General features: G+C 39.7%; 10 protein-coding genes across 10 annotated transcripts; 7 read left to right on the forward strand and 3 right to left on the reverse strand.

Annotated features, from left to right (window-relative positions):
- The first annotated feature begins 31 nt into the window (after positions 1 to 31).
- BBOV_II000640 (Elongation factor Tu GTP binding domain family protein) lies at positions 32 to 1989 on the forward strand. Its single transcript, XM_001609542.2, has one exon. The coding sequence runs from the start codon at positions 251 to 253 to the stop codon at positions 1862 to 1864; it is 1614 nt and encodes a 537-aa protein (XP_001609592.1). The 5' UTR covers positions 32 to 250; the 3' UTR covers positions 1865 to 1989.
- A 268-nt stretch (positions 1990 to 2257) lies between these two features.
- On the reverse strand, positions 2258 to 2837 carry BBOV_II000650 (ribosomal protein L37 family protein). The gene has a single exon (XM_001609543.2). The coding sequence runs from the start codon at positions 2767 to 2769 to the stop codon at positions 2344 to 2346; it is 426 nt and encodes a 141-aa protein (XP_001609593.1). The 5' UTR covers positions 2770 to 2837; the 3' UTR covers positions 2258 to 2343.
- On the reverse strand, positions 2724 to 5504 carry BBOV_II000660 (Restriction endonuclease-like superfamily protein). The gene is made up of 7 exons (XM_001609544.2): positions 4899 to 5504; positions 4631 to 4855; positions 4331 to 4503; positions 3974 to 4286; positions 3206 to 3830; positions 3060 to 3168; positions 2724 to 2895 (listed from the first exon to the last, which is right to left on the reverse strand). Exons 1-7 carry the CDS (start codon positions 5223 to 5225, stop codon positions 2769 to 2771), a joined length of 1899 nt encoding a protein of 632 aa, XP_001609594.2. The 5' UTR covers positions 5226 to 5504; the 3' UTR covers positions 2724 to 2768.
- Positions 5505 to 6890: 1386 nt separating this feature from the next.
- BBOV_II000670 (putative integral membrane protein) lies at positions 6891 to 7930 on the forward strand. Its single transcript, XM_001609545.2, has one exon. It carries the CDS (start codon positions 7096 to 7098, stop codon positions 7753 to 7755), a length of 660 nt encoding a protein of 219 aa, XP_001609595.1. The 5' UTR covers positions 6891 to 7095; the 3' UTR covers positions 7756 to 7930.
- Positions 7931 to 8514: 584 nt separating this feature from the next.
- Positions 8515 to 9584, reverse strand: BBOV_II000675 (putative integral membrane protein). The gene has a single exon (XM_051767155.1). It carries the CDS (start codon positions 9372 to 9374, stop codon positions 9195 to 9197), a length of 180 nt encoding a protein of 59 aa, XP_051623803.1. The 5' UTR covers positions 9375 to 9584; the 3' UTR covers positions 8515 to 9194.
- A 561-nt stretch (positions 9585 to 10145) lies between these two features.
- Positions 10146 to 11599, forward strand: BBOV_II000680 (Spherical Body Protein 2 truncated copy 12 (SBP2)). The gene has a single exon (XM_001609546.1). The coding sequence runs from the start codon at positions 10346 to 10348 to the stop codon at positions 11510 to 11512; it is 1167 nt and encodes a 388-aa protein (XP_001609596.1). The 5' UTR covers positions 10146 to 10345; the 3' UTR covers positions 11513 to 11599.
- Positions 11600 to 13551: 1952 nt separating this feature from the next.
- Positions 13552 to 14252, forward strand: BBOV_II000690 (putative integral membrane protein). The gene has a single exon (XM_001609547.2). It carries the CDS (start codon positions 13620 to 13622, stop codon positions 14223 to 14225), a length of 606 nt encoding a protein of 201 aa, XP_001609597.1. The 5' UTR covers positions 13552 to 13619; the 3' UTR covers positions 14226 to 14252.
- Positions 14253 to 14472: 220 nt separating this feature from the next.
- Positions 14473 to 14737, forward strand: BBOV_II000700 (uncharacterized protein). The gene has a single exon (XM_001609548.2). The coding sequence runs from the start codon at positions 14514 to 14516 to the stop codon at positions 14721 to 14723; it is 210 nt and encodes a 69-aa protein (XP_001609598.1). The 5' UTR covers positions 14473 to 14513; the 3' UTR covers positions 14724 to 14737.
- A 1615-nt stretch (positions 14738 to 16352) lies between these two features.
- BBOV_II000710 (uncharacterized protein) lies at positions 16353 to 17487 on the forward strand. The gene has a single exon (XM_001609549.2). The coding sequence runs from the start codon at positions 16449 to 16451 to the stop codon at positions 17367 to 17369; it is 921 nt and encodes a 306-aa protein (XP_001609599.1). The 5' UTR covers positions 16353 to 16448; the 3' UTR covers positions 17370 to 17487.
- Positions 17488 to 18891: 1404 nt separating this feature from the next.
- Positions 18892 to 20287, forward strand: BBOV_II000720 (uncharacterized protein). Its single transcript, XM_001609550.2, has 2 exons — positions 18892 to 19149; positions 19181 to 20287. The coding sequence occupies exons 1-2, from the start codon at positions 18922 to 18924 to the stop codon at positions 20231 to 20233; spliced, it is 1281 nt and encodes a 426-aa protein (XP_001609600.2). The 5' UTR covers positions 18892 to 18921; the 3' UTR covers positions 20234 to 20287.
- Positions 20288 to 20510: the final 223 nt, after the last annotated feature.

Here is a 20510-nt window from a genome sequence, read left to right on the forward strand (position 1 = left end):
GTTCAAGTAGTAACCAAGATACCGGTTCAGTGAAATGACCTCACGCACAAGTTAATTTTTTGCTGGTATTTTTGATGCCAGAAGACACGGGTGTGCCTATAAAGCTCCGTATAACGACGCATCGTGGCCGCTGAATAAGTGGCGCCTTCACAGGCCTTAGAAACAACGCAGGGATACACTCGCCACAGACCATCGTCATTATTCAACCATTGTTTATACTGCATAATTTGCAATCTTTGTGTTAAATAAAATGGCGGACTCCAATGGAAGTAACCCTGTAAAGTCAACCTTCACCTTTAATGTGAAAGCAGCGGAATTTAAACCAGGAGCTACTTGGGATGACTACGATAAGGATGAAGTCAAGGAAATAACACCTAGATTTGAAGAACTTAAAATAGAATCCGTGACAAATGTAGCATCAGAACCAGACTCTGAAATCGCAACGAGTGAGGAGGAACTTAAAGAACCGACCTCAGCGAGAGAGTCAGGAATTAAGAAGAAGTCAGCTGGAGGAGACTCAGGTGTACATGATCCCGATCCTAGACAGCATCTGAATATCGTTTTTATCGGTCATATTGATGCAGGCAAGTCTACGACGTGCGGTAATATACTTTATCTATGTGGATACGTTGATGAAAGGACCATAGAAAAGTATGAACGTGAAGCAAAAGACAGAAATCGTGAAAGCTGGTTCCTAGCATTTATCATGGATACCAACGAAGAAGAGCGTCAAAAAGGTAAAACAGTAGAAGTGGGACAAGCACGTATCGAATCAACAAACAAGCGCTTTACAATTCTGGATGCTCCAGGACATAAGAACTATGTACCAAATATGATATCAGGTGCCACCCAAGCTGATTGCGGTGTGCTTATTGTGTCCGCACGAAAGGGAGAGTTCGAGACAGGATTTGACCGTGGTGGACAAACGAGAGAACACACACTATTAGCAAAAACATTGGGAGTTACACATCTAATAGTTGCCATAAATAAAATGGACGACCACACGTGTGATTGGTCCGAAGCAAGATATAATGAAATTGTACAAAAGTTAAGGCCATTCCTAAAAACATGTGGTTTTGCAGAGGGACGTAACCTGAACTTCGTGCCTATATCGGGACTTAATGGACAAAATATTATGCAGCATGTGTCTGATACCAGCTATAAATCATACAGCCCCAATGCTGCATGGTATCCACTCTCACAACCGACTTTGTTCCAGCTGCTAGATGGAATTGAGATATCCACATTTGATGCTAATGCACCATTGCGTATTCCCATCACAGGAGCATTTAAAGATAATGGAGTTGTTTGTATGGGTAAAGTGGAATCTGGCACAATCAGCATGGGACAAAACTGTATTGTCATGCCCGGAAAAATAAAAATTAAGATCCAAAATGTTCTCTTTGACGAAGATGAATTCGCATATGCCAAACCGGGAGAAAATATCAGACTCCGGGTACTCGGTGTTGAAGAAGAACAAATCAGCAAGGGGACAGTGCTTTGTGATGTGAACAAGCCCTGCCCAGTGGTGACCGAATTTGTCGCCATGGTCCAAATCATAGATCTACTGGAACATAGACCACTCATAACATCAGGTTATTTCTGTGTTATGCACGCACATAGTGTAGTGGTTGAAGTACACTTTGTCAAGTTGTTAGAAACCACTGATAAGGCAACCAAAAAGAAGAAGCTTAACCCTACATTCGTCAAGAATAACACGCTAGTTACAGCACACCTGAGGGTATCGTCGCCAATATGCCTCGAAGTATTTGAAAATTGTGCGCAGTTGGGACGCTTTACCATGAGAGATGAAGACAAAACCATTGCAGTTGGTAAGGTATTAACCATTCTCAAGCAAGAGTAAAACATTGTGCTCAGTTATAGCTGGCTAATATTACTGTTTGCTCAAGCCATTGCACTGGTTTGTCTAACTGGGTTTAATAATATCCATGGAATCCATCTGTTCTATTCAACGTTCGTTGCCACGCACAGCTGTAGAGCTACCACCCATAAGTCCTATGATATATATCACCGATTAATACAGTAAAGGTGCAAATTACGATGTAGCCATGCCAATACATAACGCTGTCCGAATCGTATAACAACTATGGCCGTATAGGTTGCAGCACTGTTGTCATAAACATTGCCGTCTTCTGGAAGTGGACAAGGCAAATGTAAAGATGGCGCATAAATGGTTACATCTTAAATGTGATAGGTATGTACCGAAACCCAACGAGCTGGTACAACTATTAATATTATATGCGATATAAAATATTAGCATAGTTTATACATATCAAGCTGTCTATTATATGGGCCAGTTGATACCATATACACGGTATGATATCAATTATCCCAGAGGTGACCCTTGATCTGAAACTTCCTTTGTTTCTGCAAGCGCAAATTGTTCAGCTTAATCAACGACCGATTGTGCAAACGACGAAAACGCTTGTAATCGCTCATACGAGCAGACTCAATACCTTGACCATAGACAAACATCTTCATAAGCTCGCCATATGTCCTATCAGGCTTGTCTAAGTCCCAAAGCCAACTAGGATAAGCTTCATCTGGCAATATAGTGTGATCCACAGGAATCCCAGCATATATGTTAAACAAATGCTCGTCACAGGGGTTCTCAGTCTGAGCAGCCGTCACGCGCTGAGAACTGCCACCATCCTTCTTCCCCTTCTGTTTAGGGGCAAGATGCACAGCGCTCGTGTAGAACGACCGCCGAAGCACACACGGAGCCAAAATACTCTTAATCAATAACATTAATCAATAAAGTGTAACAGCTCACGAAGCGCGTTTTTTTTGCTCTCGTCACTCCCCAACTGACGCCACCAGCGATATGGGATGTGTAACAGCCGAAAACCCATACCAGCAATCAATTCATGACGCCTGTAAATGTATTTAGACACTGTATAATCACTTTTTTGCAGTTTTTGTAAAGTGTGTCTGGTTAAACAACAGATAACGTGGAAAACAATGTATAAATGGTCGGCATCTGTATATATGTAGTAGCGTTTACATCCCTAAGTGAACCATATCCCACCTAAACTTACCTCCTAGCTGTAGAGGTTAAATGGGTAGTGTTGTGATAGTACTGGTATTCACGATTGACCTCAATAACAGTGTTCGACCGTGGCTCGTAAATGTCCAACACAAATGGGCCTGGGAACGTAATAACCAGTATGTAGAATTCACTTACCTGCGATCATGTAGTTGCGATGTTCTATTCCCATAGTAGAAAGTGTATTGCTGATACTCTCAAGATACGGGCAATGGGAAATTGCATCATCTCCGAAGGGTAGCGCTACGCTTTGTTCGCCACTTGCAGCTGTGTTGCGGCAGTCCGCTAAGTCGGAAGGTGTTGATTCTTCTCCTGCTAGATCGTCGTTTAATATCTTCTTTGACGAAGTCTGCTGTCGAATGTCAATCAAAAATTGTTTTGTTGACTCGTCGACCCTGTTGTATAGTTTAGGAGCTAAAATCCGCATATACAGCTCAATAATCTCTAAATTGCGCGAGTAATGTCTAAAGTGATGTTTGTGGTACTCGCATCGAGAGAGAAAAGCTAACACCATGTCATCGGTGAACAAGTCCAAAACAGTAATGGCCTTAACACGCAAACAGTCAGTTGAAGTAAAGTGATTTAGGCGTTTTCCCAGTACCTGACGCAAAGGATCTATCAAAATTGAATCGCAAACGTCAAGTTTGGCTAACGCATTAGCTGCCTTCACCAAGAAATTATTTCTCAAAACAGACCAACACAACAGCATCTCATACAGATTGTCATATATCCGTTGATCTCTGATCCTCAGTCGTCCAATTGCCTACGTAATAATGCCCCCGAAATAGTTTTTGTATGTGAACAAACAATATAATACATCCAACAGCTATATACTGTGTTATCTTTGCCACGTACATATGCATCATGGGAGATAATCGATTAAGATCAATCCATAGAATGACATACCTGAAAGAGAAACACGTAGTGCTTAGGTTTCATTTCGCCCCTGCGTTGATGAATACTGTCAACAAGTAATTTGAGTTGATCATTTGGTCGAAGTTGCACCTTCGAGATTATCTGAAGAAAACGCAGCAATGTACGAAGGGAAACATTTGCCGAAATAGCATTTACTCGTATGAGGAATGCATCCCAAAGATCAGGGTCAACTCCAACATCAAACGTTGCCTTCCTCGCTTCGTTCATCATAACGAAACGAAGATCCAAAGAATTTAACTTATTAACTTCATTAGGTGTTGGAGATACATAATTAGGCTTGAACCTACAAGGGGAACATTCAACATGATGACTTTGTTAGTTACTTACCAATAATTCCGAGGAGAAATGCGAGATCTTGGAGCACCAGATAAAGCAGCATTCTGTTTATCTAAGATTTCAGTTTCCAGCTGACGCAGTAATCTTTCTTTACCATCTACCCGACGGTCGCGGTCACGAAAGAAAGAACCATAAAACTCATCTCCAGTCATCTCGTATATAGACTGAATAAATATTAATAACAAGTAGCAGTTATAAAGTGCTAGAAACCTGCTCATTTTGATCTAGATAACCCATTAAAAGAATGTAGTTGATATTATCAGACAACAAATGGAGATGAGAGAAACATACCTTATTCAGAAAATGGAATCTTTCGATCCGCGGGCGTCTTCCAATCTCCACATCCTCCGAAGTCAAAGGCTTCACCTTAGCGTCACTTACCCTATCTCGTGCGCTCCATGAAACCCTGCCGTGTTGTCGCAGCTTAATTCTCTTCACCAGTTTCCTGGCCAGCTTTTTGCCATACTTCAATTCGAGTTCTACAGGCGTCATCCTAGATTTAATGTGCTTGCGCAGCTGAAACAGAAGTGAAAGGTATATTAAATGTAAAAAATCCTACCTCATGAGGTTTTAGATTGGCATAATCTTTTTTATATGTGGATCCCGGTTTTACGGTTTCCATATACCTGTGCCCACTTAACGTGGCACCATTAGCCTCATTGCCGCCATCTGAGATGTCTATCAGCTGACGGCTTCTGCGGATATTAACCGTATGGTGATGTAGACATCTGTCATTATCCCCTAGGGTAGTAGATACCCTTCGAAACTGATTGTCAATCATAAAAGTCACCGGAATCTTATTCAAACAAGCTATATGATTCCCTATTATGGCATTTAGAGATGATAGCGTGTGCAATTTCCCGTAGAAGGACGACAACGCATACATTTCTTAAATGGACCACATATAAATAGAATTCTCATTATGCAACAGATGTGTAATGGTTACCATTAATGACGCTATACTAGTGATTTACCATTTATAGTTTTTAAAGCTACCAGATTGGTAATGTTTACCAGGCGTCGATGCAAGTTGAAATCATATACAGTAAGTTCAGTTTATATGATGTCTATTATCATACACATTCCACATTAATGTATAAATTTAAAATGGTTTCATAGTATTGCAGTATATAAATTTCAAATTTTGGCCGACAAAGAATTCTTTTTCTGATAGAAGTAAATACATAAAGAAGCTGGTAGCTTCTCTTGAACATTAGACGTAGAAAATGGGACTCATAACGCCACAGCTTATGTATTACTTGTGTTAAATTTTGTGCAATCGAGATGTTCGTATTGCTAGTGAATTTATTTGCAAATGCACCAAGAGTGAATTGTATCATACTTCTACCGTCTAGACACCAATGCAACTATCAGCTGTATACAGGCTCTAGATCAACATTGGACTCGTAATTTTTTCAAATTTTATAGTCTTAAATTTTAAAACGAAAACTAACCGTCTAAGGTGGATGGATACTCGACGTATAACTTCATCATATACGAATATATAACCACGATTATTTCTACATTTATAACATAAATTGATATAATATGTCCGATATAAATCATACTTGGATTAGTAAACAATACATGGAAGTATACATAGTCTGAAGTGTCCTTACAACTTCATCCGCCCTGCTTCCAATAATATATATATATATATATATATATGAATTATTACAAAAATATGCACACGTGTATAGAATGTATAATAATACCACTATTATCTACTATGTTCGTGGCTTTTATTACTGACAGTACCGTAACGTTGATTCCATCATTTATCATACTTGGATCGAGGCCTTGGATGACGCTGTTTGCTACTTTATCATTTTTAATCGCTATTTAATTACAATTGTTAGATTCCTTATATATCATATCAAGTAATAGTACATGGCGGTAGCATTGGGTAGCCACATGTTATTTAATTTGAATTATACGTCGTCATAGCTATAGCAATTATTAGAAAATACAGAAGAATTGCAATATATATGGCTCTAGTGCTTAGATATCCAGAGCTATTCATTCGGCAACATTTTTACAATGTTTATTCCCCTTTGCAGCTTATTCAGTTAACATTTAAAGAGTTATATATGCCTTCAATGTCATGAACTTTCCTCTTACAGTGGTTTCATTGTTTAAATCCTAATATACTAGTTTGGATGCAAAGAAGCGTAACAGTTGCTCAGTGATGCAAAATACCCATAGCACGTGGTGACAAATTCAGAATAAGGACTCCATGTAGCATTTACTGAGATAGACCCTTATATATGGACTTCTTTAAAAACTGATTCAACTCCATATTGTATTTTGAATTGTTGATCTTTGCATTCTGCAGGGAAATTAAGACTAAAAGTTGAGCGTTTGAACTAGTCAATCATAGCCTCGTATGAATGTATAGTACAAAATCATTATTACTGTACATTTTATAGTCGATTCAGCTAGTTTAATAATATTAAAACATGCGTATTTTACCCTGGGGTGGAAAGTGACAACAGAATCCCATGTAGTGTTACAATAAGATGTGGTTTACCATCTTGATTAAAGGGAAGCAAACAAACTCGTGAACCAAACGCCTGTCCAAAAGAATAAATAGCAAACAACATCGAACAGAGAGCTTATTTCATTAGGATAGTAGTGCTGTTACAACACTATTACGAATACATATCTTCTACCCTGCAAGTTACCCCTAAGTAGCTTGTATCAATCTGAGTTCGACTAGGTCACACTTGTTACTTTCTGTTGATTGTATTATCAGGATGGCAGTCACCGCTCGTAACAACGGCTTCCGCAAGGTTGCCAAGTGGATTGTTGGTGCCGTGGTTGTGGCAAGTGCTAGCCATGGTATTGTCATGGCCCAAGAGGAGACACCAAAAATACCTGAGGTACCAGAAGAGAAGGAGACCAAGACGGAAGTAACTGAGGTGCCAGAAGAAGAACAGGTTAAGACAGAAGTCCCTGAAGTATCAGAAAAGAAGCAGACCAAGATGGAAGTCCCTGAAGTATCAGATGAGGAGGAGACCAAGACGGAAGTACCTGAAGTATCAGATGAGGAGCAGACCAAGATGGAAGTAACTGAAGTGCCAGAGGGAGGGGATGGTGATGCGGGAAGAAAGGCTAAAGGTGGTTCAGGGGCACCAACAGCTGAACCAAAGCGACAAAAATCTTTTCCTAGTGAAGAGAGAGACTGGATGTCTAAAGGTGGTTTCACCAAGGCCGATCTTAAAGATTATAAACATGAGTCATTCATCAGTGCCAAAAGACCTGTTGAAATAGGGGAAAACGTTGTAAAAAACGCTGCGTTCAGAATAGCACAAAGGCAAGGTAAAACGTATGTACCACCTGAACCAGCTGTCAAAACTAACCCAGATGGTACACCTGCTCCGGAGGCTGATAGTGCTTCTGCCGATAAGCAGTAGAAGGGGTATGTTGGATTTGAATCAAGCATGCGGATCATGTCGTACTACCATCTTATAAACTACTTAACAGTTATCATATTCATAAACAATATTTTGAATCTTGCTTCAAAGTACACTGGGACGGAAACGAAAACAACATTTTATTGTATGTGCATTTTTATTGATATCACATAATATAAGTGAATTATGATTTTATTAATTATTCAGTACATATGTAAATGTATATAGAAAGGGCAATTATTAGATCTATAACTTCAGTGCAATCTGTTGGACCAGATTCGACAGCTATGCTATGTTGTGCACATGTATTTGGCATGACCTATATGGCTATATAGGCAACTATTATCGCTCTTGCCTGAGTGTAAGTTGAAAAAAGCGAACAGTGATGAACTAACATTTACTACCCGTTAGTCTATGTAGACAATGGTAAATTGCATGTTCACTATGAAGATTTAATTAACTGAATAATAGAAGATGCCACTGTTCATTAGTATATGACATGGCAAGATGTAGCATTCACTTCGGATTACGATTTGACATATTACGTTATAGGTGATCCTATGATGCATTGCACAAATGAAACGCTAGTAGAATAATGAAGAGAGGACGCTCAATAATTACAATGCATTGCAGTGTTTATATTGCTCTCTATTGGTAACAAGTACTTTAGGCAACTAGGAACCAATTTGCCAAGATTGTATGACTCAGCCTAAGCTGAAGAGATAAGTTGGCAACGTTCCAAAATATTAATTAATAGAAAACCCTTAACGGCAAAATCAAACTTTCTATCATTAATGGCACTACCCCTTATATTCACATCGTTTTGTTTTCCAACTCTTGAATCTGCAGCTTGAGTTGCGTCGTCCTAGTGGATCTACTCCTCTTAGGCAAAGGAGGTGCAGGTGATTCATCACTTGCTTGTGATCCAGCCGTTAAAAAACAGGCATTTCATCCGCATGTTAAACAACTACGTATTTGTATTTCCGTCGTTTTATCAAACCCCTTTACGTCGTTCAAATGTTGGTACCTATATAGGCAATTCTTACCCTTTTCCTAGTAATAAAGCATATTCAGAATATAATCCTGAAAATTGTATGCCTCAATCTCATCCTTATCTGTCTTCATATGTTCTACGACATTCCCTTTTGCAGCGCCCTCTGCAATATCTTCGCATGCCCTGGCATCAGTATTCAATAAGCATCAAATCATTTTCCTAAGGTGCATTACAATATTGGGAACTTCGATGACATATATCTCCAAAGTGAATTGGTCACATGGTTCCACGGTACAAAGTCCCTATTGTGAGCTATAAGTGATTAGTCGGAAATGCTATTGCGCTAACGCACTGGCGTTGGGTTGGGAGGTTGTTTTGTAAATATAAATACGCTTCATAAATGGATATGGAGCAACAGACGACCACTATTCATGGTTAAGCAATGTTAGATAGTTGTTTTAAAAAACGCACAAAACGTAGTCCACAATACATAACTGTTTACAGCCAACAAAAATGTCATCATAGATACATGAGCGCAAGCAACAAAAGTAGGAAAAAGCATATGCACCGATATAAAAAATATCTCTGTAGCGTCAAAGACAGACTCATATGAACAATGATACATAGAAGAGCTGTATACAATATCGAAATAAGAGAGGAAAATCAATTTCAAGAAAAACAATAAGGACGTTAATACACGAGACAAAAAAGAACAGCTTGCCGAATATCACATAACAACCATATACGAGAGCTGTCTCAGCAAGCACAACGCACAAAACGTGTCACCTAACAGCATCCAGTGGCCAAATTAGGAAAACAAGGTAATTCACATAGTGACACCGTCAACAACACGAACAAGACAACTGGGGATGTAAGCAGCCTTTTCTATATTGGACCTAATATATGCCATAAAACCAGAGTAACGCTCATTGACAATTTTAACACTGTGATAATCTGCATATTATGGTACATCACTCGGGATGCAATGGAATCTCTCAACCCACAGCCACGCTTATAAATGCATAGACCACAACGAAAGTGCCCATTGCTATTCGTGTCTACGTTGTTCAGCATCAAGAAATAAACAATTAGACATCTAATACATGAATCACAGTTCGGCTTAAATAGTTAGCGCTGGCTTTAACAACCACAGACACCAGGGTTCATACACATACCACCACAATTCCTGTCACGCGTAATCATTTCTAACCAAACTACATACATATTGTATAATTTGGTGGGAATTTAATTTGAGATTTGTATGACGTCGGTTTTGAAGTACGGATAAAAGGACTCGCCACGCGCGTGCATGTATTCATGAACCCGTTGTGGAAAATCACGCATGATATATTGGGTTGCAGGGGGTCTAACGTAACTTTTGCATTTCATATTCACTGTCTATTTTGCGCTCTTTAGTCTTCTACTTACTTTCGTAGTTGTAGAATAGAATTCTTTCCTTCATCCGTAAGGTTGATATTCGGTGTTGCTGGTTTTCTTGAGGCTGTCTTCTACCCTGCAAGTTACCCCTAAGTAGCTTGTATCAATCTAAGTTCGACTAGGTCACACTTGTTACTTTTTGTTGATTGTATTATCAGGATGGCAATCACCGCTCGTAACAACGGCTTCCGCAAGGTTGCCAAGTGGATTGTTGGCGCAGTTGTTGTGGCAGGTGCTACCAGCGCTAATGTTGCTGCTGAATCTCACCTTCAAGGTGCCAAAAAGGTCCCATTCTATGCACCTGAAGCTGTAGTTTTTGTCACTTCTCTTGGCAAGGAGTACACTAACCAAGACATCGACAACCTTGTTGACTGCACTGATTTGGAATGCACTGGTAGTGTTTGGAGGCACGAAATAACGCGCAGAAGAGCTGAGCTTCTTTACCGCATGGAGAAGTTCGACAAACTCATGCAGCAATTGCCATCTGACCTAGTCACTGCAGCAATGATGTACCACACTTTTGAAATGTTGCCTGAGCAGCTCGCTAAGGACATCACCCGCTACGTATTCAACGCCAACTACAATAACTTGATTGATGAACTCCCAGAGCCATTGGCCCAGCTGGCATTGGAATTCAATGTTTATGAAGGTATCGACTACGCCATTTTGGAGTTGTTTAGGCAATACCTCAGGCACTACAAGCAAACCGGCAAGGTATTCGTACCAAATAAGGGTCCATACGACCTTGAAGAGATTTTCTATGTTCCTCCCAAGAATGTAGAATCCATGCCTGTCGAAGCTGCCCCTGAGCTAGTTATTGAAGATGTGCCGGTTGAAGAGGTTGACACTGAGGATCTTGACTACGTCATTTTCACCAACTGCGTTGGTACCCAATTCACCAACAGAGATCTGTACCAGATGTTAGGCTTTAAAGCCAACACCAGGAGTGACATTGAATCTCTCGATGCTGCCGACAAACGCAAACTGTTAGGAAAGAAAGCTATGTTGTTGAACCAAATGCGCAACTTCAACAGGGTGCTTAAGAAGCTCCCCGCCGATCATGCTAAGATTGCTGGTTCGCACGCTGTCTACAATACATTGCCTGAGGATCTTGCAAGAGAGGTGAAGATGTACTGGTTCGACAAGCTTTACCCAAACCTCATCTCTAAACTTCCCGAACATTTGGTTTACGACTTGTTGAAATGTGATGTCTATGAGGGAATGACATGTGATGTCCTAATGAAAGTTATTGCCTTCCTTCGTTCTATTGCTGACGAAGCAACTATTAAGTCACTCACTTCCAAGGTGGAAAAGGCCGAGATTTAAATAAGTTCACGCATACGGAAAGAAGCTACTGATGCGGTGTATATTAAAAATTTGTGAATGTAGTTGTTAATTTTGTAGCGAAGGTTTTTTGTGTCTTGTAGTACCATCATAAGGACCGCTCCAACGTGAGACCTATCGATGTGTCAGGCAGCATGTACTGATTACCAAATCTCCCAGTAATTCGATGTAGCTGAAAATAAATTTATGTGGTAGATTATAGGCGTGCGTATCACACTTTTGAAATGTTGCCTAGGCAGCTCGCTAAGGACATGACCCGCCACGTATTCAACGCCAACTACAATAACTTGATTGATGAACTCCTACCTTTTTTGTATGTAAAATCCCTTGTCCATCGTAGCGCTGCTTCTTGTTATATGTGCTGTCAGTTCTTTCGTCAATCTTATAGCTGTCATGTCAGTGCATCCATGCGGTTCGTCGTCATGCGGTATAATGTCTTCTTCCAATATGAAAATCAATCATTACCGAGGAAGTAGTAAATGCCCGACAGGTTACGCAATGTGACAGTTACCTTAGTTCCTGCTATTGGCCACTATTCTATATGCGGTAGATCTGAATGAGTAACTTTGCGTTCTATGTTATTGTTACCCTATTCTATAAAGCATGGTGTTTCAAAAACAGTAACAATATTGGGGTATGGCATTTATCATCCTGAGGCAAGATTGTGTTTCAGGCTATATCTGTAATAGTTCAAAGCCATGTTTTATACAATAACCACTTTTAGAGGGGTCCTGTGATTCTTAGACATTTCAGTGGTATTTTAAGTAAATTGTCAACTTGTAACTCTTAGTCCGATGACTAATGATGTAATATTAAGTCATACATGTAATATCTGGAGTACAATAGGTCAGCTCACAAATATGTATCGCATAAAGTGAGATCTAACGCTTTTTTATGTATAAATGTTCGTCAAAAGTAGTTAATAATTGTCTACAATCAATTAATATAAAATGGTAATTCATCTCCATTTCGAACTACCATTTATGTTGTATGAAAGCATCCGTTTACCAATCGAAGAGCTTTAAATCCAAATGATAAATATCTGATGCCAGAGATCTCAAAGGGTATTAATATAACACTGGTTAGTGATTCAATGAAACAGTATATAGTAAGCAATGACGAAAGTCAGCGTACGTTCTGATATAGATGCAAAATATATTGAATTCTTTTCATAGATCCCACTAACATGATAGGAGGGTAAGGATGCCATATCCATATCAAAAAGAATTATATACCAACAAATGTCGTTTGTGTTTATCTAATCATTAAAAATATAATATTAGAAAATACATATGGAATAGATGACAACAACCAATAAGAATGGAATTCTCCTGACATCATATATATATATATATATATATATAGTAGAGCGATATTTACGTGATTGCTGCGTATAGAATAAAATCTTAGATACATGGAATTTGGTTGGTGTCATTAACTGGAAATTGCCGGCATAGTATACATTTAAAATGGCCAATGATGGTCGCTGCGGTACATGGATTCAATTTGGTAAACATTATCAGAGATTGCCTGCGGTCTGTAATTTGGGTCTATGATTTCACAAAACTTAAGATGTATAGGTTTCATTAAATTAACAGATGGATCATTGTTTTCGTATGGGATGACATTAGAATATTGAATGGACAAAGTGATCAAAAAGAGGATATAATGGATCATTGTTTGGCACATACCTAGTAATATGTTGAAGTGTTATGTAACATTCTATGTAAAGTCTCCCAATTTAAGATGGTTAGAGTTCTATTGTAACCCTATGTGGCATTTAAACATGCATGTACATTCATTATTCCAATTACTAGATCATCATTTATTGGGTAATAAGAACATCAAGATAAAGCAATAAAACATAATATTAACAAAACGAAGATAAATAATTTGCTGCCTATATAGATCCATATTTTTTTGAAAAGCAACTGCAATAACAACATCATATACCCTGATAATTCGATTGTTTCATAGAACATCATTACGAATAACTGTCTTCTACCCTGCAAGTTACCCCTAAGTAGCTTGTATCAATCTGAGTTCGACTAGGTCACACTTGTTACTTTCTGTTGATTGTATTATCAGGATGGCAGTCACCGCTCGTAACAACGGCTTCCGCAAGGTTGCCAAGTGGATTGTTGGTGCCGTGGTTGTGGCAAGTGCTAGCCATGGTATTGTCATGGCCCAAGAGGAGACACCAAAAATAGCTGAAGTGCCAGAACAGAAGGAGACCAAGACGGAAGTAACTGAGGTGCCAGAAGAGAAGGATAGTAACGCTGCAAAAGGTAAACAAAAGAAAAGGCATGAGCCCATTTTTGCTGGTGAAGTACAACTGCAACGCATTAAAGATGAAATGGAAAGGGAAGAACCCGTTTATGATCCGGATGATGTCGCTGTTGTCACGTCAACTGGTATAACGTATAAAAATCAAGATATCGATGATTTAATTGATAAGAAGGTTTATATTTCCGCTTTGACAAGATGGTTCCATCCCAAATCCGTTCCACATATTGAAAAATGTGAGCTGAACCGCAGAAGGAAGGAGATGAGGCTAGCCATTAGAGAGTTGGACGAGTTACTGAATCAACTTCCTGAAGAAGTTGCCAAAGTTGCCAAAGATTATCCAACTATATACCATATGCCATCTAAATTGGCTGCTCAGATACAGAAGTATCTTGAGAAGAAAGATTAACATGACATGGTGAAAAGGCTTCCATAAGATTTGGCACTTGAAATTGCCGAATACACTTCATTATCCGAAGTACCTGAAGAAGCTAAAGAAAAAAACTGACTGGTTCTTAGCTAACGACAGTTTCCATGGTTTGCTGTAACGTATACCGGAAGAATTGGCGAAGGGGGTTGCCAAATACCACGACAGTGAAATACCCAGTAATCTTACGAAAGAAATTGAACGGTATATGAGAAAAGAACAGTTCCATACATCGTTGGAAGGTCTCCCTAGTGAACTAGTCGAAAACTGATGAAATATTCTTCCCCCGAAGAAGTCCCTGCCGATCTTATGAAGAAGGTGGTTAAGATACAGTCTGACAAACAGTATAGCGAATTTTTGGAAACTCTTCCATCTGATTTGGCAGATGAGGCAAAGAAATACCAAAGCTTTGCCGATATTCCTGAAGACTTCTTCGAAAAAATAAAATCATGTCCCAAGGTTAGAGAAGCAGGCTATTAAATTGTTGCACGATGGCATGGACAAATTATGGAATGTAACCTTGAAATGAAGCCATTTGACACAGTGTCTTATTATTCTGGAATAAATAGTTTCGTGTTGTTGCACATATTAGATGGACTAACACTGTTGCGTTATAAAATATGTATTGGATACGATCATTCCGTTTTAATTATCTCACATTGACATAATTGTCTTATGCAAGTGTTTAATTTTCGTTCTAATCAACAATTACAAATATACAATTTGACATCAACGTGATTAGGTGCATTTGCGGCTGGAGTTGTTGCCAATATTTAATTTTATTTTCGCTGGAGTATCACCATGTTTAAATTGTTACCACAAATTATATGCATCTACACGATGGGTAGAATCAAGCTAATTTGACAATTGGTTATTTTTTGCTAGGAAGCAGTCTTGTAAGTGTCAGGCTATATACGTTCTAAAACGCCATATTGCCTTTTGTGCAGATATAGATTATGCATTATGTAATCCATTAGAGTTTTGCGCATTCAATATACATTGTTATTCCTACCAAGACTTTGCAAAATGATGTCATGAAACACTAGGTTGTATGTTAAATATACCTCCATTGGATCCAGTTATTCATAGAGGTGAATACATATATGTGAGCGGCGTAACGTTTTTAATGAGATAATATTATCCGAAGTGGAGAAAGAGGCGTAAGGCTACGTAAAATATTAGTTCTGCGATGAGTGTACCTTGAATAAGAATATTAATACAACGCCATGACTGACAAGAGAATAATCAATGCAAAACAAGTTCTATGTTTATATCCCCATCTCACTCAGTAAGTATTGATGTGCATTTACGACGCTAGGAATACGGCACGTATATAGCAATAACATGTGGCACCACAATAACCATGTCAAGCACAGACCAGCATTTGGATCTGATCAACATTCACAAATAACATTGTGGCTTCACAGTATACTATCAGGATTGTCTATAGACTGGAATTGTGATGAACATGGTCACATTAGCAGAGGTTCTAGTGTATCCCGATGTTATGGTGACATCGACCAAGGTTACAGTGATGTGATCCGTCTAGACAATGGACACTATCTTACTCAGACTTCAGTAGTAGCGTTTATTGGAACTCTTTAACAGCGCTGGGACATTTCAATGGTGCCATATAGGCTACATTAACAGTCATCAGATGTAAGGCTGTACGTCGGATGCTCAAGCGGTATAGGGTAACGTTTTGCTACATCGTCTACTATGGATTTAAGTAGCTGCTGCGTTTTACATAGCATATCATAAGCAATTCTTAGATATGAGCAGAAAGAATTCACCACTGTGGCATATAACGTCAAAGGGCTCTTCATGGGACGGAATTCATATCAATGACCAACCATTAAAATTATAATGTTCTTATGACTGTGGTTTCCATTAGTCAACTGGCTATTATGTGACGATCTGTTTGGGAAACTGTGGAAGGATGTATTTCTAAGTGAATATACTGTGGAGGGTTATAGACCATACGACTTTGCAGCAGCGTCCGAGCTGGCATAATGCTGCTGAAGTGGTGATTAATCAGCACAATGATGAATATAGACTACGATTGAATGATCTGTGATAATAGACAATGCATGAATCATCCAATCCCCCAGATGCATACCACCATATATTCATTGTCAATTATTACAGCATTTACCAAGGACAACCCTCAGTACGATATTTGAATCATCTGCAAATTTGTTAACTATGGAGCTAGCAAGGCGTAACAACGGCTTCCGCAAGGTTGCCAAGTGGATTGTTGGCGCAGTTGTTGTGGCAGGTGCTAGCAGTGTCAATGTCCTATGCGATGAGGTTTCGGAACCACAGGAGGCTGAAGTCGCTAAAGTGAATACTGAGAGTAATCTGAAAAAACAAGATGAGGAGATACGAGAAATCATGAAAGATGAATTTAACGAAGTTATAGGTAGACTTCCACATGACCCTGCTGCAGTGGCCATTGTGAACTCAAGGGGCAAGTCCTTTACAAATCAAGACATTTATGAATTGATAGATCACGATATATTTCTTGGCTTTTTGTCCATAACGTTAACTGAGGATCAGAAACAAAGAGTCCGGGAACGTATAGTAGAGTTAAACAGACAAGAAATGTTGGACGCCATATCCTTTTTCGACCAGTTACTATCAGAACTACCTGCTGAACTCGCCCAAGAAGCATCAAAATACAGTTACCTTAGTGAACTACCTGAAGACCTAGCCAATGCAGTTAAAAACTATGTCAAGGCTCTTAACGATAGAATTGAAGAACAGAAAAGCAAAATAAGGGAGGAAGAATTGCAAAAAGTGGTTGACAAAATGCAGAAGGAAGGAAAGCAAAACATGGGGAAAGCGGGAAAAATGAACGGACCCATGCCACCAATGAACGAACCCATGCCACCAATGAACGGACCCATGCCACCAATGAACGGACCCATGCCACCAATGAACGGACCCATGGCACCAATGAACGGACCCATGGCACCAATGAACGGACCTATGGCACCAAGTGAAAAAGATACGCAACATAATGGAATTAGAGATGCAGACATAACCGATGGTTCAATGGGTAAGAATCCATCAGAAAACGAAGATAAAAAAACGAAATCCAAGCCATGGTACAAATTTTGGTGATTAATTGAACAGGTCATGCCGTTTACTAATGGTAACAGTATTGAATGATAGTGTGGATTCCATGGCGCTAGAGACAGAGCTCTCAAAGAAGGAATAAAACAATTGGTTCACGCCAATATACTTAAACGTTGAGCGTATAGTTTCTTATTGCATTGATCATGCATTTCTACACATGTCTAGCGTTACGCATTCCTTATAATGTATTGCAATATATACGATGAAACCGAGTTCATTTGCAAAATATTATAAGCAAATATATAACACGTTGACGCCTAACCCTCGAAATGCCGTTTTAATATAGTATGACAAGGGCACAGTGACATTTGTATAGTCGAAGGTGGTAACGGTCATGCCAGGGGAAACTATGGGAAGTGGATGCACAAACCTACAATAATGTGCAAATCACCATCCCATGGCACCAATAGTGACTATTGTGGCCATATATGTGGTTAATGTGTATTACATAATAAACAGGCTGCCGGCACCGAAAGGAGTTCCCGGGCGGTCCCCCACCCCAGTACTATCCCGGCCTAGCGCCGCTTGACTTCGGAGTTCGGATGGGATCCGGTATTTTCGACGCAGTATGGCCGGCAACGATATTGACCTCGGATACATCTACATATAGTACATGGCAGCATTCAATATCCAAAACATACAATGAATATCACCAACTGTTATACCGAATTTCTAGATGTTAGCCAACATAGCCTACTTTGCGCTGCTTGTACTAGACTCATAATCAACAACATATAGACCAGAACCTTATATGAGATGGAGGCATAAAATGTCCTTCTTCATCTTCCCGTTGTATCATCGCTTGGCGATCATAGTGGTACCTAGTAGTCACTGTCATCTGTTGCCCATTGGCATTATGGGAAGCAACAGGGTAGAGATCTATGCTTGCCATCGTGCCCTTCCAATATCTGGTACGTTACCCAAGTTGTCACTTTAGAAACACTTTGTATTTATCTAAGATACTCTTTTCAACTGTGCCACTATCATATGTTATCCTCTATTTAACATGGCGGTAGTCTTATGGTCAATCGGTCTGACAGTGACATACCCAATACCGTTCCAAACACCTACAGGTGGCCTAAGCCAATATGTAACAACTAAATGTTATTCAATCTGACAATTGGCAGATGCTATAAATGTTTTGCGATGCCTAACTGAATATGTTACTAAGTCTGCCAGGACACATATACTTATGTATAAACTATTAAGAGTGTCGATATATCTGGGTCCCAATGTCCTGATGTATACTATTCCGCCTGGAGTAATATGCCAATGAATACTCTGGGAATTCTAATAACACCCAATACTATACACTATGGGATGTATCATGGCACATGATATGAAATTATTTATATTATTGTAAATATATTTTGTAGCAGTGACACGATGTGCCATGAATGCTATCAGCCAACGATATCTAGTATATCAAGTTGCCAATCAGCTGTTACAGCGATAATTCGAAATCGAGCTAGTGCCTACCGTAGAATAAGTAAACCCCCAGGTACAGTCTAGAATAACTAAAACACAATATATTTAAATGCCAGATAGGTCCATAGTAAACATGGGCCCAATATGGGCTTCCTTGCTACTGATATGTTCCAGGCTATCATATGCTCTGGAAGTGGATCTCATGCAGCCTACTATCCCCTACCCAGTCGAGAGTTTCGAAGGGAGCTTCTATGGTGGAGGTCGATTCAGACTGATACATTCAAGTACACCTAGTATAGCCCTAGTCAAATATGGTAACCTCACAATCTTCAACAATGTCTGCCATGAACAAGGCATTGGATGTATAGGTCCAGGAATACAGGCGCGTCATTGGCCTGATTGTATCCGTCATCGATGTGGATAGGACTACTAATGAATTTGGGCATATAAGGCATTTCGAAATTGTGGATGACCAGCTAAGATTGATTAACCGGGCGAGGAAGCTTGATTTCGTGAGCGGACCCATATCACTGGTGATTGACTTGAAGAGTACCCAGTTGAACCCCCTTGTAATCAAGACGACCAAGGGAACAAATACACAATACCGCCTGACCAGACATTGCAATGCAAAATTGAGAGACTCCATAAGCCGTATACGAGGGCGTAACGATATTTTTCTGATATCCCCTATTCTGAATATAGACTGGTTGTACCAAACCCCTGGAGGTCCCCAATCATTAATCAGCTCACACAGCGTTAAAGTAGATGTGGATGTCGTATTGCAACAATATACATTGTGGATCAAACATAAGGTTTACGTGGGTAACTACGTGTTGAGTCTCCCTCCAGTAGTGAACGGTGTGTTCAAGGCACAGAACATACTGGACCCTTCATACCGCAATATCCGTCCCATTCCAACGGGTGGCGCCGGTAGTACAAGTCAACTTGAGATTGATATATCCAGGTTTGATAATAGTTCACCCGAGGTTATTGTTGTAGCAAACCTTAGGAGGGGGTGTTGGCTGTACAGGCAATACTGCATTGTGCCGTTTCCGTACCCCGAACAAGTTGTCAAAGTTATCAACTCAAAAGTCCAGACTGTTATTTATGAATCTAGTAACGTGCTTGTAACGCACGTGGAGGTGTTTGATCACGTTGGCCATGGTTGGGAGTACGTGGTGGTGAACACGATGAAGGTATATGACACTGATATCAATGACGAGTTTCACACGGAGACCGTGCGAGAGGTTTTTAAGCGTATGGACAGCCAAGGTCCCAATGCATATTTTGACTTGAGCACGATATGTCGATGTCCGTACGTGAAGATGCTGTATAACATTAGCGTATGGGAGCAGAGTTGTGTCAACGTAGATGTACATGACCTCGTGGAAAATGACTGCAATGCCATAGACTGTTCGTGAGTTCAAGGTATAATCTGTTTGTGTAAATACGGTAGCATCAGTGAACCATTTTGATATAGTGCTAACCACTAACTGTAGGCTGCATCTGTCATTGTGCTATTGTTACACAATCTGGTAATCCCCATCTCACTCAGTAAGTATTGATGTGCATTTACGACGCTAGGAATACGGCACGTATATAGCAATAACATGTGGCACCACAATAACCATGTCAAGCACAGACCAGCATTTGGATCTGATCAACATTCACAAATAACATTGTGGCTTCTCAGTATAC

The sequence above is a fragment of the Babesia bovis genome, chromosome 2 (assembly GCF_000165395.2).
Source record: "Babesia bovis T2Bo chromosome 2, whole genome shotgun sequence".
Classification (NCBI taxonomy): domain Eukaryota; phylum Apicomplexa; class Aconoidasida; order Piroplasmida; family Babesiidae; genus Babesia; species Babesia bovis.